The sequence below is a fragment of the Acipenser ruthenus genome, chromosome 9 (genome assembly GCF_902713425.1).
Source record: "Acipenser ruthenus chromosome 9, fAciRut3.2 maternal haplotype, whole genome shotgun sequence".
Lineage (NCBI taxonomy): Eukaryota > Metazoa > Chordata > Actinopteri > Acipenseriformes > Acipenseridae > Acipenser > Acipenser ruthenus.
In genome coordinates this window covers 10623431-10641520 of record NC_081197.1, presented here as the reverse complement: position 1 = coordinate 10641520, position 18090 = coordinate 10623431, and the positions used below count along the sequence as shown (strand labels likewise).

General features: G+C 36.3%; 2 protein-coding genes across 6 annotated transcripts in view; both read right to left on the bottom strand.

Moving 5' to 3' along the window:
• Positions 1 to 2344: 2344 nt before the first annotated feature.
• Positions 2345 to 8454, bottom strand: LOC117972785 (G-protein coupled receptor 83-like). Of its 2 annotated transcripts, none has more exons than XM_034922982.2 (4): positions 5930 to 8454; positions 5352 to 5477; positions 4679 to 4812; positions 2345 to 4441 (listed from the first exon to the last, which is right to left on the bottom strand). In XM_034922982.2, exons 1-4 carry the CDS (start codon positions 6317 to 6319, stop codon positions 3811 to 3813), a joined length of 1281 nt encoding a protein of 426 aa, XP_034778873.2. In that variant the 5' UTR covers positions 6320 to 8454; the 3' UTR covers positions 2345 to 3810. The 2 variants fall into 2 exon arrangements, with proteins under 2 accessions (XP_034778873.2, XP_034778874.2); XM_034922983.2 differs by having other exon boundaries at positions 2345 to 4438; positions 5930 to 8453.
• Positions 8455 to 9766: 1312 nt separating this feature from the next.
• LOC117405902 (double-strand break repair protein MRE11) overlaps positions 9767 to 18090 on the bottom strand; it is a 27081-nt gene continuing 18757 nt past the window's right edge. For all 4 annotated transcript variants that reach the window (XM_059031104.1, XM_059031102.1, XM_059031103.1 and 1 more), the window contains exons 16-20: positions 17076 to 17171; positions 15484 to 15545; positions 12509 to 12573; positions 11394 to 11490; positions 9767 to 11171 (exon numbers count right to left, since the gene is read on the bottom strand). In XM_059031104.1, the coding sequence (XP_058887087.1) occupies positions 11115 to 11171; positions 11394 to 11490; positions 12509 to 12573; positions 15484 to 15545; positions 17076 to 17171 (377 nt within the window). In that variant the 3' untranslated portion in view covers positions 9767 to 11114. The remainder of the gene's footprint in view (positions 11172 to 11393; positions 11491 to 12508; positions 12574 to 15483; positions 15546 to 17075; positions 17172 to 18090) is intronic.

Here is an 18090-nt window from a genome sequence, read left to right as displayed (position 1 = left end):
GGTTTGACCCGGGTTGAGAGACAAAATGCATGATGGCCTTTCGTAAGCCGACGACATAACAAACAGCCACGCCTGCGTGAAGGTTTCACTTCAGCAAGGAACATTACTGTTTTTTCTGTTTAGCCATATTTATGTTGATTGAGACACAGAATGAGTCAGATTGCAGCAGGGATGAAGAAACATTTGCTCTAATCAGCATTTGGGCCGACAGTTCAATCCAGAGAAGCTTGGATGGAAGCGTCTGCAACAAGCTGCTTCCGGGGCATTGATACGAGCATTGTGTACTTGCGTCTGTCACCCAGGTCAGTCCTGCTTTATGAAAAGCAGTGTGAAATCACGTAGCCGACCCGCATGACACCGGGTCCTGACCCGGGTAGCGCATGACAGTGTGAAAGGGGATTAAGTTGTTTCTTGGAGGGCAGGTTGATTGAAACTGCCCTACAAAAAATAATTGGGGCTATTGTTGAACATAATTGCTAATTAAATTAATGCAATGGCATTTCGTACTCACCTCGAAGTGATCTGCAGATAATGTAATAATAAAGAAGATTCATTGCTCTGAACAAAGTGTACACATTCAGTTCCTTGTTTTTCTCAATACTTGTTTCAAACTACTTGACTAAGACTAATTTGTATATCCAAATACAGAAAGGTTCAGGTTTATTAGGCAATTTGCTGCAATGTTTGTGAAAGGGCAGTAAATGTAGGAGGAAGTAGCTTCAGATTACATGTTCTTGGGGTTGTTGTTTTTAACTGTTCCCAGGGGCAATAGCTAGGAATGGATTTTTACTGAGGCAAAAATAAAATAAAAATGTTGTCTAAAAAAACCTGCATATCCTGTTCATGTTACAAAGGTGAAAGTTCTCATCTTATAAAGCCTGAAGACTATTAATGCAAACTGCAAGGCAATATAAATCGCTAACTCTTCAGCCAGTGTTGGATGATGTTTGAAATTTCATGACTCATATTTTTTAAAACAAACAGCAAAACCACACCAACCTAAAATGACCCTATTCACACTTTCAGAAATAAGTGATATTAAACAGACAAGAAGAATAGAACTTAAAAATATGAATAAGTTTATACTTTCAGTGAGAGACATACGTTTGGTTCAATGCTACTGAAGTTAATGCTGAGACTGGTGACACTGATGCTACAGCTGGAACTGGTAGACTGTTGCTGCCAGTGCTGGAACTGGTAAGACTAGTGCTGCCACTGCTGGGACTGGTAAGACTGGTGCTGCTAGTGCTGGGACTAAGACTTAGTACTAAGACTGATAGTCTGCTGGGTCTGTATGATGCCATGATTAAAAACACTGATTTAGAAGGCTTTACTTTAAATATAGTTTGCCAATCCACCTATGGCCTGATCTATCGAAACTTGTCTAACACTTTCTCCTGGGACACCTCCTTGTCTCTGTGGACATATAGCAGGACAAGGCCACTCAGTCTATTTTCACCCATACTACTGCAAGACCAATCAAACACATTGAAACAATGCACTCAGTTAAACTATTAAGTTATTGTGAGTATATGAACCACTTATCCAATTGTCAATCTGGTATTATGTGGCATAAAATATTGAGTGTATCAGACTGGGGGAATACTGTCTATGTAGGTGTATGTCTGTCCATTCATCAGTCCATCTGTCACAGTTTAATTGAATACATTTCAATTACAATAGTTAAGAAAGAGTTAATATTTAATGTGTTTGAGAAGAATGTTTTTCTAGTTCTAGTTGCTAGGCAACATTTTCCTTCTACATAGACACTTTTATACGTAAGATAAAACCTAAAACAACCAATAATTATATTGCCAGGAAAAATAACATTGGATTGAAAGGTTATTTTATATATTGGTTGGTTTGCTTTAAATTATGTTTTCTTGTCTATTTGCTCTTTAATTTTGATGTTGGCATATGTGACTTATGTGAATCATTGTTTGATTGTTTTATTAACTTGCCATGTATCAGAGGAGCAGTGTAACCAGTGAAAGCACAGTGAAATATCTTATATAATACAAATATTAAAATGATTCATGATTTTAATATGTTAGGTGGGGAGGCTGGGATTTTAAAACAACACACGGATCTGAAGTTCAGCTGAAAAGTTTTCTGATTTGAAGTTTTAATCACATTCACAGATGAAGACCAGTTTCTTTTAATTGATTTTTTTTTTTTTTAACAGACACATTATAAGTTGCTTGCTACTATAAATGTGTGAAGTGGTAAATGTCTTGTGAGGACCTGTGTTCGTCTGAAGATCAACAGAGCTGCTGAAGAAGTAGCTACCTGAACATTTGGAACATGTATGGATGTTACTAAAGTGAAAGACACAAAAGGAAAATAAGCATATTTTTCAATTTTATTTACAAAATTTAAATTCCACCAAACTAATTCTATATGAAAATACATCGTACAATTTTAGAAAGTGTTACTTAACATGTTGAATTAGACATTCACAAACCAACAAAAGCTGTTATTGATTAGCTATACAGTGGGATAATGACACCTTGCTTCATGAAATTACTTCAATAACAAGTTTTTCAAAGACCTAGAAGTATCTTGATTATTAAACATTAAACAGTCCTTCTTAGCTATTTTTAGGGGTTTATTTTGCTATGTAAAAGGACTTAAATGTGCTTCAACTTCCTTAGAATTTTCAAAAATTGCGTTTTTTTTTCTTCTTTTTTTAGCAGAGTAGACTATGAGTAATAATAATAATAATAATAATAATAATAATAATAATAATAATAATAATAATAATAATAATAATAACAACAACATTGCAATGTTTTTATTACATAAAGCCAAAATGTACAGCATTAAATCATTGGGTACCAAACACATAATTGTCTTGTCACATCCATAATAACAACAAAGAATATGTAACTAATATCTCACAGATGCTGGGAAAATGGTCATAATCATAGAACCACTAAAGTGCATGTTTCTTTTTTTTCCTTATCTGTTTTTTTTTCATTACTTAATAGGAAAAAAATATGAACACGTTGATAGCGGTGCTTATTTTCACATTACAATACAAACAGCACTCCTTTTATCTTCATAATACGAATACCAACATATGAACATGTACTTCAAATGCCCTGAAAAGGCAGAATATCGTCACTGGTTTATAGAAAAGCTTACATGATTTGTCTCTCAAAGATATGATACAGAGGAGGAAGTGGGCTAGTGCTGCTACTGCCCAGTCTAAAAAAAATAAATGATTATGAAAGACATGACCTGTGAATGTTCAGTGTCTAAGGCAAGTCATACGTGGTGCTTATTTTTTAATGTCTTTTACAGTACATACATACAGTCACATATAGTTTATTGTCTATTACTAATAATGTGCAATGATTCAAAGCCACAATAGGTACACGTCTTTCTCGCCCACCCTTTAATGACCTGGAATGGCAAAATAAATAAATATAGTTAAATAAAAGTAATTTGGTTATTTTACTTTTTTTAACTTTTTTCTGTTGCTTTGGTCTTGTTGATTGGACAGTGGATGGATTCTAAGAATAGATCTATATCCACACACAACACTGAACTCCCCACTGCCATAAAAGTACCAATTATATATCAAACTTACAGGGTGACTTATAGGAAAGAACCACCAAAGCATGTTTGCTCTGGGATCTTACAGGCATGGCAAGGTCATGAAATGCATTAGTTGCACCCCTAATATCTGCGTCCCATGACCTCTACAATGTTAGTTAAACCTAAATAGTTCTGTCTACCATGGTAATATTTGGGATACATGTGTGTTTTTTTTTCACCTGGCACAGCACCTTATTAAAAATCAAATTAGGTAACTGCTACAATGGGCTCTACTGCTGAGATATCTGTCTTTCCTGACTGGATGTTGCTGGTTGACCTGAGGCTCTGGGAAGCCTTGGCTCTAGTATAGTTCCTGTTGCTTTCTGACCAGGCGGTTCTGTGACCAGGGTCTGTCGATGGGAGCATATGCTCCTCCACCCGCTGCTTCTTCTTGCAAATGTTCATCAAGTACTTCAGCTCCGACCTAAATTTTTCATTTAGCCAACAGTAAATAAACGGGTTGTAGCACGTGCTGCTCATGGCAAACCAATGAAAGGTGAAATAGAGCGCGTGGCTGCTGCGAATTGTTTGGCTCGATATAAGGACGACATAACAGTTTAAGGGGAACCAGCACACGGCAAAGACCACAACGACCATCATGAGCATTTTAATGGTCGTTTTCTTCTTTCTTTTGTGGGCGAAATACTGCTCGGTTGTGACGTCCCCTATGGTGTTGCGCCGCCAGAGCCTCTTGGCCACCGTTGTATAGGCAACGGAAATGATCAAGAGTGGCAAAACGTACAGCAAAATCAATGTTGCCAAGTCTATGTATTTCCAGTAGAGATCTGCTGGATCGGGGAAATCGTGGACACATAGGCTTCGGATGGTATCCTTGCTGCTAGACGGAAACACAAAGTGAAGTGAATTCAGAATAATCAGAAGTGAAAATTACAGTGCGACCTAAATGTGATGGAAACAATCTATAACTGGCAGGCAGCAATGCAATCATTTTCCACAGCAGCTCACACTAAATAAACCGCCTTAAACCATGACATTATGGACAGTTCCGTATTTTTCAAGCGTTATAGTGTTGCTCCCAATCAGCAATTAAGTTAGCTATGTAGCATAAACGTACCTGTAGGAAAACGTGAACAGCTTTTGATAAATGGCATGCGGCAAGGAAAAACAACTGGCCATGATCCAGATGAAAGCGATGCAGGCCACTCCCCGCGCAGTTGACATTCTGGGCTTTAAAGGGTGCAAAATTACCTGTGAATTTAAATGAAATATTATTATTTCCAGGACAAAGATTTTATTCATGGCTTTACAAACACAAGAGTACAAATGAAGAAGAAATAACACAACCAGTGCATTCTAACACCTTCACGTACAATTGCACACAATGTCTGCGTTTAAGCCAGTGAATGTTTTGTGTTTTAATTGGTTTATCTCACATTGCTAATGCTGTTTTATCATTACTTTGTTTTTTCATCATTCTAACATCCGACCTTTATCTATCTTAGACTTATTTCAATTAGTGTGCACAGGTCATGCAAATGTGTGCGTTTAAATTCTTGATAAATAAATGTTGCAGATTAAAATATACAAGATAACGTTGCGCAATTGGATTTCTGATACAGGCGACCAGTGTTTGAATGATCACAGATTTCAGAACCAAACAGTGGACAGCGCCTTCCCCAGAACTACGCAGGAGCATGCGCCGATTTGTTGGTAATATGTCATAAGATGTCAATCAGAAATACTTGGCAATTAATACAGATTATGCAAAGAAAAGTACTGCTAGTTACCTGATGTCTATCCAAAGCGATCGCAGTCAGTGTCAGTGTAGAGACATGCAGTGAGCAATACTGGACAAACCTACTGATGTGACACATACTCTTTCCAAACACCCAGGTACTGTTCACAAAACGAACCTAAAGAAGTGAAAAAAGAAAACGTTAATATACATTATATAAATATTTTTTAAAAAGAACAATCTGGATTCCAATGTCCCACATTTAAAAATCAGTAAGCTTTCCCTATAACAATTTTCTGGCAGCGTTCTATCTGAAAAAGTAGCGAGGATTTGTATAATTTCTATAAATTATGTTTTATAAAAGTAATTCTGTTAAAAGAACACGCTGTTAATTAGAATGTTTTCGGTGTGTGTAACCAACACAGTTTGTTTTACTTTTTCTTAAACACAAATAGTTTTTTAACACAAAGTGTGTATTTCTATATTAAAAAGCATTATTGTGTTAATATGAACACGTTTGGAACACAATTTAGCATTCTAATAAAATAAATAAATAAAAAACACGACACAAAAGCTCAAGTATAAAAAGTGAATTGACATCAAGTTAATTATAAAAATTATGATACCTACCAAAGTAAAGGGGGTATTCAAAATCGTTATTAATATATCCGCTATAGCAAGATTCACAATGAATAAACTAGTGGCAGAATGCATCCTTTTGTTCTTTATCACGACATGGCAAACAAGGATATTTCCAAAAAGAGATATCACAATAATGAAGGAATATGCAACAATTAGCAGGGCTTTAATTGTGGGGTTTTGTGACTCCGCTTCATATTTTCTTTTGCCTAACAAAATTTGCCAGTCAGCTAGCGTATTATTGTCTAAAGTAAAGGATCTGGACCAATTGTTTGCGGCTTCATAAGTCCCTTTAAAGAAAGTGTCGTTAAAAAGACCCTCCGATTTTTGGAAAGTAGAAGCCAAATATGTCAGGAACAGCCACATGTGCCGGGTCATCATTTCTGCAGAAAATGCTGGATGATCTTTACAGCTGGAGAAGCATTTACAATTTTAAAACAACAACAATAAAACAACATGTAGCTAGATCTGTAGATAACACAGACTCCCCTGATCAACGAAAAACACAGCGCCAAATGAGCCGCATCTGACTAAAACCTCTATGTAGTTTAAGTATTTTCTCTCTTAAACAATGTCAAGGTCTGGCAGTTTCAGCTTCTTTTGCAAACAGATACTGTTTCTGTTGCAGGCAGGGCTTTTGCACATCTCTCGTTCTCAGTTTAGATGCACAAACCAGAAAACTATTGGTCTACAGATCATCTGTAATCTCTGACGTTTCTTGCTCGTCAAAAGGTGTTCCCCATTTTAATTATAATGTTCATCATATAACGCCCCCACGTGCGCAACTAGATACAATCAGAAGGCAACTGTATATTTTTGACAAAATAAAAGCTCACTTTTTTCTTGCAGCAGTTTCTTGTTAAACGTTTAGCTTGCATCAATACATGACTGCAATACCTGTGTACGTTGTGCAATAAAACAATTAATCAGTCCACAAAGTATGTAAAATAAAAAAAAATACCCGTAGCTGTCAATCATACCCCTAACGTGCTGCAGGCATAAGCCACCTTCTATAGCTGAGATACACACACACTGGCGCATGCCAATAATGTAAAACCACCACGGTAACTGGTGGGTCCCTAATCCAGTTTCCCTATTATCCCAGTGGAGGTGCTGGCAGGTTACAATACTATTGTTCTTGCACAAGTCTTTACTTTTAAACTCTTGAATTTTGGGTGAAACAGTTTTGATTTAGGTCATGTGCCACATATACTGTTGTTTTGAAGAAAGGTTTAATAAACTGAGGGGAAGTAAGAGTGTTAAAGTGTTAAAGCTGCAGTTAGAGCTGCTACAATTGTATAGTTCGACAAACTCTCAACTAGAACTCGAACAGATATTTGATGATGATATAGAGTATTATGCTAACTAAGAGCTTGGATTGCAATAAACTGTGCTATTAAACCGAGTATGCTGCCTCAGTCAATCATTTCCTTTTCATTTTACAAACACAAAATACTAATTGAAGGCATCCTACATTTCAGTTAGAAATATACTTTTCTTAGCAGCGGAACAACTAGACCAATGACTTATCATCCCGTATGGCATGTCTTCAGTTCCAGGACCTATCTGTTGTTAATCAGCTCGTTATGAAAGGTGCTGAATTGCATTGCATAACACTGAAATGTTGGTTTGTTTATCCATGTTTTGTGAAAGGCTTCAGATTTCAATTCTATCACCATTTTTAATGGTCAGGTCCTTGCCTCTCAGTATTTACTTGGCAGGTTTTTTTTCTTCTTTTAAGAACATCAAGTTTAAAGTAGTTTTCAATTATTGTAAGATGGCACTGCAGAGCAGATAAAAGATTAGACTCATTCTTATTTATTTAGCAGACACCTTTATCCAAGACGAATTACAAAGACTAGAGACTTATTGATGCAAATTACAAATGTAAGGCCTTTGCTTGCTACAATCTTAGTGTGACTGATCCCACTTTAATTGGAATTCAGATCTCTAGCCTAACACAGTAATATGCAAGACTCTTGATGTAATGCACTGTTGATGGCACTCATGCTTAATCCTACACACCACAATATGCCAGAACAAGGCTTAAGGGAAATAACATTTTATTTTGTCCTCTCAAGTACGGAAACATATTCGTGTTAATATTGAGACAAAGGAAAATGGAAAAACACCCCAAATAGATGTTTGCTGTTGTTCAATCAGGGCAAGCATGTATACCCCCTTCCTAATTACTAATGGTACGGTCTTTTGACACCTGTGTGGTTGCCATATTTTGTGTTGTTCCCTATTCTTCCCCACCTCTACTTATCAACGATTCCATCTACTTTCTCCATCAGTCATCCCTTGGCTTCAGCTATCATATTATCCCATACCATCTAAATCAGGTGCTGATTATATCCCAAATATTTATCTTATTCCCGGGGCTGTCGAGTCAGTAACATAGTATTAGCGCTGGTAAGCAGAACATCTGTCCATTCTTATGATAACTTATTTTACTGCAATGGTATATAGTCTTGGCTACTACTGTGGTTTGAGACCTTGCTCATTCTCCTTCCTTCCAGATCTGCCTTGTCCAAGCCACTTAAGGCAGTGTGGGTACCACATCTTTAATGCTGAATGGCATTACTGCTGCATGCTATTAAACCATTAAACTCAAATAACAAAAAAACAACACACTAGACAGAACATTATCCAGTTTACCCTGGATATGCCTGGTGGTGTCGTCTGTTACAATCTCTTGTGTAGAAAACGGTGCTTTCTTTCAGTTATAACCTGATTTTTGAGGTATTCACATCAGTAAAAGATGAAGTCAGAACTCTACAGAGTTGTTTCTGCATACAGTATAAAACCAATTAAAATCACTAATGGAGTCAACATGAACAGTTCAGATATTATGAAAGTAAAGCCATCTTTTGAGGGTTTTTATTGCTATTAGAAATTGGCTGCGTTAAAAAAAATAACATTTAGTTTTTGTGTTTTTTTTGTGACTATGCAGCACTGGTTTTTGTTGCTAATGAATACAAAGTTTTCCTCAATATTCCACGAGTAATGCGGTTTGCTCAGAATTCCATGTGTGGTTTGATAGCCTTCAGTGTCCCAGCGGTGGACGATGTAATTGGTATTTCTAACAGCCTAAATAATAACTAAATACAAAATAATAATAATAATAATAATAATAATAATAATAATAATAATAATAATAATAAATCCCCTACTTACAAGCTGTTCTTCAGTTCGGGTATCTCGTACACAAAAGCGAACATGGTTTGTGAATTGTTTGTATCTTAAAAACATGTAAAATAATAAAAGTAACTATTAATTAGAATTTGAGTGCACGTTAATGTATTTATTTACAGTTCCAGTATTTAAGTTACCATTAGGTGCTAAAATGTATTAGCGAAAGCAAAAAAAATATATATAAAAAGTTTTAGCAATTAAAAATATCTGGTAACCTTACATGTGTTAATGCAGATCATGCTATTTGTTCAGTAAGTTGTTCACCGGGTGCTTTGTTAGATAAGGGATTTCCATAAATATTAAAAAACAAAAACAAATCAAAACAAACAACAACAAAAAAACACCAATTCTGGCCAGGTCCTTCTTATTCAAGTATTGACATTTTTAACAAATTTCATGTCTCTAAAAACCCATTGCCGCACAGCATAGTGTATGTAGCGCTAATACTTCCCATTGTAGTGTGATGCTTGTTTGAGAATGGAACATATTATTTCAGTGTTATGTTATTATTAATTCAGTAGCTTTGTAATATTTCCCATTCTGAAAAAACAGGCAGTTTGGCAGGAGAGCTGTATTATAAACAATGGGAAGCTCCTGCAGTGATAAACAATGATAGAAACAAAAGTATACTTACATTAGAAAATATTTATTTTTGCCAGTACATAACAAACAACTGTAAAACTTATAGTAAAATAAGTGCCAAACATTTCGGCATTTACCAGAATAATGTACAAAACAAACAATTTATATATCTATATTTTTATTTAATTTTGCCACACAGATAAATCAATTAAATAACGCCTGCAATGTCGACCTACCTGTAAATCTGAGATGTGTCAAGAAAGTGGCTTCAGTATTTTGTTTAAGATAAGGTGGTAAAAAAAAACAGATTAATGTCTGCGAAATGCATTTTAGCATAAATACCATAAAACCTTTTGTGAATTCCCATTAAAAACACATTACTGCTTGCAGTGCTGTCACTATGGGGATTCCGACCACAGCAGTTGGAATGCAAGTATATAATTATTCCGAATTACTATGCAACACAGGACTATTACCATAACTTACTATGTAACTGCAGTGACGCTCATAACTAGAGTGGGGGCCCAATTACTGAAACTATCCTGACTGCTTTACGTGACAAAGACAGCAGGGAATTATTTAGTTTTTATTTTAGAACTGAACCATCTCATGCTTGTCTGTCAAAATGAATTTTATTTTGTCCAGGCAATAAAAGCAGTGCTTGAGGCGAAGCATGCAGCGGGACTTCAGACAACAGCAAATCAGATTTGTAATACCTCATTAATGTGCCATTGCAATACTGAACCTGGACTCTTATCGAAAGGAGTCTGAACAGAATTTGGTTCTGTAATGCGTATTATACTCTTGTCTGTCAGAAACGGGTTCAACACCACGTAACATTACTGACCAGAAAATTAACTCATTATAATTGTGTGTTTGGCCTCAAAAAAAAGTCTTAACGAGAAAGGGCAACAAGCTTATTTTTAACAGTGCTAAAAACTGGTTTGCAGGGATGACTACTACACTGCATTGCATTTAAATCCATCTTAGCTATATCTGAGATCCGAGTCAAGAGAAACCATTGAGGTCAGTTGTGCCCACAATGCCTCAATCTGGTATGCAGTCACAGTCTAATATCTATTCATGGCTTGTGTATGTATAATAATCAGATCAGGCATACTGCACCTGCTGATAATGCAGGGATGGAAATAAGATTACAATTGCTTAGCATTCCAGGTTTTTTACCTTGTCATACACATAGGTCATAGACTTAAGTTCGACTGGTTAAGCTTGGAGTAAAGCCTGGAATGGCTCAACCGCTAATAGTGGGGATCTTTTTTTTTCCCCATCCATGCAATAAACTGTTTAAACAAACAAACAAACAAGTAAAGAAAAAACAGAAAAAAAAATCATGTATTTCAGTAAAAAATTTCTGCAGCATGTTCTGTTTTGGAAGCTAACGCCGACCTCGTCTGTTGGCATTGCCAGAGCTTTTAAAGGGGTCAAAATCGTCCTGAAGAGGTGAGAAAGAAAATGTTAGATAGGAGGTCACATTAAGCATGTAATAGAAGAAACAGTTCCAAAGTTATTGCTGTTCAAAGTGGCCAGAAAACTTTCTGTTAACCCATTATGTCAAACGTTAGTGTTCAGATCTACTCGATAGACTACCTGTCTGCGTTGATTATCGTGAGCCATCCTCAGTGAAATCAGTTAAAAAAGATCAAACACAGCATACCTCATCATCGTCATCATCAAAGCACACCCCTCTCGATGACTGGCTCTGACCCTGAGAGCCTCTTCTACTTGAGGATACAGACGACAGACTTAAAGACCTTAAAAACAGAAATATGGTGAATGGCACCATAGCTTTATGTTTGTATTTATGTTTGAGGTGGAGGCTAGGGAAGATATTGTGCTTCCCAACATATTTTCTTATTATAATTATAATATATATAAGTATAATTATGAATTAATAAGCACATTTTATATACAGAGAATAAGGACGAGTCTTGGGGTTTAAATAGGGAGATTGACAGATATTTTGGAGGGCCAGAACGGGGGGAGGTGCCCTAGCTCCTGCCCCCTGAACCACACTCAAGGTTACAATAAGCAGGTCAAATAATTATCTAAACAGACTCAACAAAAGAATCATACAGAACACACTGGAATGTAAACAGCTAAGAAGTTAAATATTAGAGAAAAGTATTTCATATCTAAACGTTTTTTTTTTTCACCTTTATTTTGCTGAGGAGTCTGTATGTAAAATGATTTAGGAGCTGAAAAAGCAGTGGCAGCAGTGTTACAAAAGCATTCAATTGAATAATTAGTCAGAACTGTGGTTAGATATTGAAATGGCTTAACTAAAATTAGATTGAAAGTGTCCTAATGCTTGAGTATTTGCAAAACACTGGATCCTACTTTGATGATGTAAACAAGACACTTATTGTCGGGCACTGATAGAACTCCTTTGTTGGAATGGTTATTCTAAATCCAGTTTAATTAAACTACAAAAGCTCTCACATGAGAATAAGAAAGGGAGAAAAACAATAGCCTGCACATACTTCAGGTACAGCTTTCTTTTTTACACTGAACCATTATCAGACTGAAACAAACAAAAATAAGTTGCCGATTTTCATTTTACTTGCAATTAAACCATTGAGATAATAGTTTCCGACATGTTTAAACATATAACATACCAGATTAATAAAATGCAGCCTGCCCAGTCACCAAAGGCTCCTGACATGTGTGGCTGTTTAAAAGAGCAACTTGGTATAGTTGTATATGGTAAATATCACTTATCTTTACATTGTATTTTTTCTTTTTCTTGTCTGAGAAAAAAAATATACCAACCTTTGTTCGACTTTCCCAGGTTTTACAAACGATACATCATCATCAGAGTCATCATCGATTACAATCTGAAACAAATGGTAATCGTATATATACACACACTGCTGTGCAAAAGCATTTTTCTACTCTGATGCATTATGAGCATCTACAAATTACTCAAAGCCTCCACTAATGTTTTCTATTATTATAACAACCTTGACTTGCATAAAGGAGGAAAAACATTGAGTGAAATAGCTCACATCACTCGATTTTCAAGGTGTGGTATCTGAAGCATAATCAACAAGTACAGAGAAAAATCATCTCTAATTGACAAACCAGGACTGGAAGACCCAAAAAGCTGTCTAACAAGGATGAGCAATACTTTGAAGATAATATCCTTAAGGAATAGAAAGAAGACAAGCGTTGAATTGACAACAGAACCGGCAGAAGGCGCAGGTGTCGTTGTCCATCCATCAACAGTCCAAAGCACCTTTGACCATTGTTCCACAGTCCAATTCCTGTGTTCTTGTGCATATTCTAGCCATTTAGTCGTGTTCCACTTTCTTAACAGAGGTATTCTTACTGCAGCACATCTGCCAGTTCTGTTAATTCAACGCTTGTCTTTTCATGGACTTGCAGCTGATATTGTATTTGAAAGAAGCATCATTTTTACATGTACACAATATGTGTGAAACTCTCTTCAATAGTCTGTAGCTTTCAGTTTCAAGTAGACCAAGTACAAGATTAAATAAAAGTTGAATTAAAGCAGCAAGCAGTGCACAGAGGTTTGCTTTAACCCTTTAAGGACCAGGATCGTGTTAACACGATCATACTGAAGTGGGCTTCTTGGACCGCGACCATGTAAATACGCTTAAAAAAAAAACGCACTTCGTTTTGTTGACTTACAGGGCCACCGTACTTTGCAGTACAGGCTTGAAACACATATCAGTGGATAGGGGAGGGACTGAAGTTCACTTCCTGATAGGTTTTTTTCATGTGCCGTCACTGAGAGGGGCATTTAGTGTCTTGTATATGTTTTTATGACAATTATAAATATCAAGAAACGAGTGGATATAAGCAGATACTATTTCATGAACTAAGTGTATCAGGTACATTTTTTTCCCCCTTATTACTGATAATAATAGAATGAATAACTTATTTTATTTATAAATATTTATTTTGAGAAAATACATTGAGAGTCGTGACCATTATTGCTTATAAAAACTCTGAGAATAAACGTATATTATGTCATTGCAATCACTGAGGTGAAACAATGTATTGTAATTTGCCCAAACATCAATATTTTTCAACAAAACTTTCAGGAAATATTCTGGGTCATAAAATAACATGCATGTCTAAGCAGAACAAAAAAAAAAAGTGTTGGGGGGTGGGAGAGAGAAAAAAAAAAGTTTGTATGTTTCTGAAGTACTTTATAATGTTCCCTAGAGTGTTCTGATAAAAAGGACACGATGATGCTACTGTAAAAAAAATAAATGTTTAGTGAATTTTTATAGGAAGAGAGTCGAATACAGCCAAATAATTCCCACGGAAAAAGGCTTGGTTTTGAAAGGGTTAATCGCCAGTCTTGACCCTGTTTGACCCCACTTTATTTTTTAATGAGACTTCATGACTTTGGATCACAAGGGCTGGATCTGTGCACCCTCCTCTGCCGGATACTCGAGTGTAAACGTGGGATTTCTTCTATCCACCGGGGGCAGAAGGTTGCAGGGGGAGGTTAATGGTGAGACTCTGGTGTACCAGCGGTAGAGAAAAAACAAGTTTAGGATGATGACAAGCTATGTGGTATTATTTCAATCCAACTTGTTTCTATTTTAAATTGTACTTCTAGATTGCCAATCGAACAGGACACTGAAATGGAGAAGCAGCACATCTATTGGCAAGGCCCAATTTTCCCACAAATTCTGCCTACTTGATTTTTAATAGTGTTGAGGTTTGACTGGGGTAAAGGTCTGACCTGGAATGTTTACTTATCGGTCCTAGACATAATGCCTACACCATTTTGATAATACCGGTACTTTCAAACCAAATTACTTTTATTCCACACATTGCTGATAATATCCCTGAAAAAATGACACAAAATCAATGGATCATAAAACTATCAAGATTGAAACCATGACACTGGTCAAACTCGAGATAACTTATTAGCAGCCAATTCACAGCCTGAGCCCATTGCACAAATGAATGTATACAGATCTCTATCTCCAACAGCTCAGTGAATGAGAGTCTTTTCATTTCCTGAAGCGGCTAAAGGGCTTTATATACGTCACTTGGACTTCCTATTGATTTTCTTATTTTACAATAATTCAAAATCTAACCTCTGTCTAGGCATGTTCTCTTGTAAAGCCAAAGAGAGTTCTATTTCCATCGCCCACTCTCTCACTTACCCACCCATAGCAATTAACAGTTCAAAGACATTCTTACATAGTGTTAATTCCTAGCATGTGTCAATCCATTAACCTGCGATCACCCTGGGGAGTGAAAGATTCTCATCAAAAGTATTGGTTCCAATAATTATTTCGCATTGTGTCCGGTGTGTGGCAGCCTTGAAGCATAAGGGTTTTTATATAGACCTATAGGTCCTTCTTTTTGATTATCCTTCTTCAGTATCCTAAAAGGCAAACATATCTTCATTCCAAAAAAAAAACAGTGAACCCAACAAAATGATCAGATTAGCCTGGATTTGGGTTCTGCGCTGATTAACATTTTATAAGCTGTAATTAAGACAGCATTAAAAGCTGCACGATAGTGGATCTTTACCAGCATCACTAATCTCTTTCCATTGGTCAGCTCTGCCAGGTGGTTTTATTTGTTACAAACTCTTTAGCACTGTCTTTCTGATTTGAGACACAAGCAGTGCTGTGGGTTCATGCACTTGCACCTCTGGAGGCCTGGGTTTGAATCTGTAAATTACTTTGGCTTCAGATTAGCCCTCAGTAGGTACATGCAAAAAAAAAAAACCAAACAACCACTCAATTTACCTCGGGAGCAACGTTTTTGGGAGCTGATGTCCTGGTAGACCTCTGGCTGCTAGTTCTGAAGGCTTAAAGAAAAAGCAATACAAACATGAATAGCTTTTGACATTCACAATTCCCTTTGTACATTGCTGCAACAAATATTAGAACCACTCAATCATAAATGTAGGTCTACCAGTTGCAAAAACAGCACTTTCACAAAATGTTTAAACTTTGACCAGGACCTCTTGTCAAAATGTTTGTCTACATTACTACCAAGTTTATTTTTAGTATTTATATTATAAACATATTCCATATCTACTTTAACATAGTAAATCAGCTAGTATTTTTTTTCATATTTTTTTTAGACTCTTAATGTCACAAGCATATTCTTAATGTCCTGAACATGACTTTCTCTTTTTGTTTTTCAAAAGTCGAGCCTATTTATCCTGCCACAACACTTTCATTTCACAAGTTTACTTCCTGTATCACAGGACGAAAGGCCTGAACTGAACGTTCAATGTTGCAAGTAAGAAAATATAGAGTCACGTGGGGTACTATTACCATAGACATATAAAGAACTAGACCCGCCAACGGCTGACTGAGCGAGAGTTCGGTCCGCCATCTTGGATGCTTATAGGTCTGCCGCTGAAAGCACTGTAACCAATGTAAACAGGCAGATACGTGCAGCGTTTTTCGGGGTTTCATTTATTTAGACCATGGATAAAAAAAGGGGCTTACAATTTGGCTAGACTGTCATCTGTCAGATGACATGAGCTTTCCACCCCTCAGTGCCATTTCAACAAACCGAGTCCCTCTTATTTTTAACCATCCAAATAGTTTGACCTCCTCCCCGTACGGGTGTGCAGTTGAGCTTTTCATTTTTTTTTATTATTATTTATTTCTTAGCAGACGCCCTTATCCAGGGCGACTTACAACTGTTACAAGATATCACATTATACATTATTTCACATTATACAGATATCACATTATTTTACATACAATTACCCATTAATACAGTTGGGTTTTTACTGGAGCAATCTAGGTAAAGTACCTTGCTCAAGGGTACAACAGCAGTGTCCCCCACTGGGGATTGAACCCACAACCCTTCGGTCAAGAGTCCAGAGCCCTAACCACTACTCCACACTGCTGTGTTCAATTTAATTGTTTGATTTTTAAAAGGTCTTCGTAACTTCACAAAGCCTTTGTTTTGAGTTACAGTTACTTCCTCAGGAAATTGTCTTAATCCTAGATTTTTACTTCGTATCTCTTATTGTATTCTAGTAGTATTTGCACTTACTGGAAACTATACTGTATTTAAATATTGTTTTTGCACTGTAATCTAGTACTGCCCTATACCACTTGTAAGTCACCTTGGATAAAACCACCAGCCAAATAAAACTAACAATAATAATAATAATAATAATAATAATAATAAACACAAAATCTATTAGCACTTGACAAAGTTGAGGAAATGCAGTAATTATATATATATATATATATATATATATATATATATATATATATATATATATATATATATATATATATGAATTAAACTGCAGGTGATGTGGGTACTATAGGTATGTTTAACAAGAACATCTTTGATAATGACCTACCGTCCATGATGGACATGTTCTTTGTCGGGCTGATGACCGGGTTCTTGTGAGACCGTCCTCTCCCAGAGGTCTTTGATTCAGTTGAGCCAGAAGCTCCTAAACAGAGATAGAGACAGAGCCTCCAGTGGTCATTTGTCCACTAAATCAACAAATAAATAATCACAATTAGCAGGCTCTGCTTACACCCTGGGATCCTTCAAGAAGCTGCTTGATGAGATTCTGGGATCAATAGGCTACTAACAACCAAACGAGCAAGATGGGTCGAATGGCCTCCTCTTGTTTGTAAACTTTCTTATGTTCTTGAGAGAGGTCTATGACTGAATGGCAGGGTGTGTTTAGTTATGAGAGGAATCTCTCATTGGGTCCGACTAGTTCAGGGTCTTTGTCCACCTCCACTATATCCCCAGCCTGCTTTCTAAAATTGCGATAAAGAACAAAAATAATAATAATAAAATCACTCAAACCTTACTCAAAAGCTTTTAAAAATAATGTTGTTTGTCTGCAATCCCCCCTTTAATATACAAGACAACAAATCTCTATGTAATTCAAGAGTATTTCTGTACAAACACAATGGCACCCAGAAATCCTCCCAGTCATTCAAAATGTGTAGCGCAATGCACTGATCGTGCCCGTCCGTCACACTCCACATGGTAAACACTGGGACTGCCTTCAATTTTCACAAAAATAATACATCCACTTTGTTTGCTGTGAGGAAGTTTTCAGTTATTTAGCATGGACTTGCTTACACAGTGGTATCAATAGAAATGAAACGGCTGAAACAAAATGCTACTGCAAAAACAAACCTGCAATCGCCTTCCAAATGGTCTATTTATTTTGGCAAAAAAAAAATTTACATTCAGAAATTCAGCTTTTAAAAGTGATTGAAAGGGGACTTTATTCTAGAATAGTTATTAAGATAGGCAAATAACAATATAAACAGAAAGAGCAATACCAAATGACAGAAAACAGGATATTAAACCAGTAGGAAACGAAATATTCAGAACATGTAGACTGT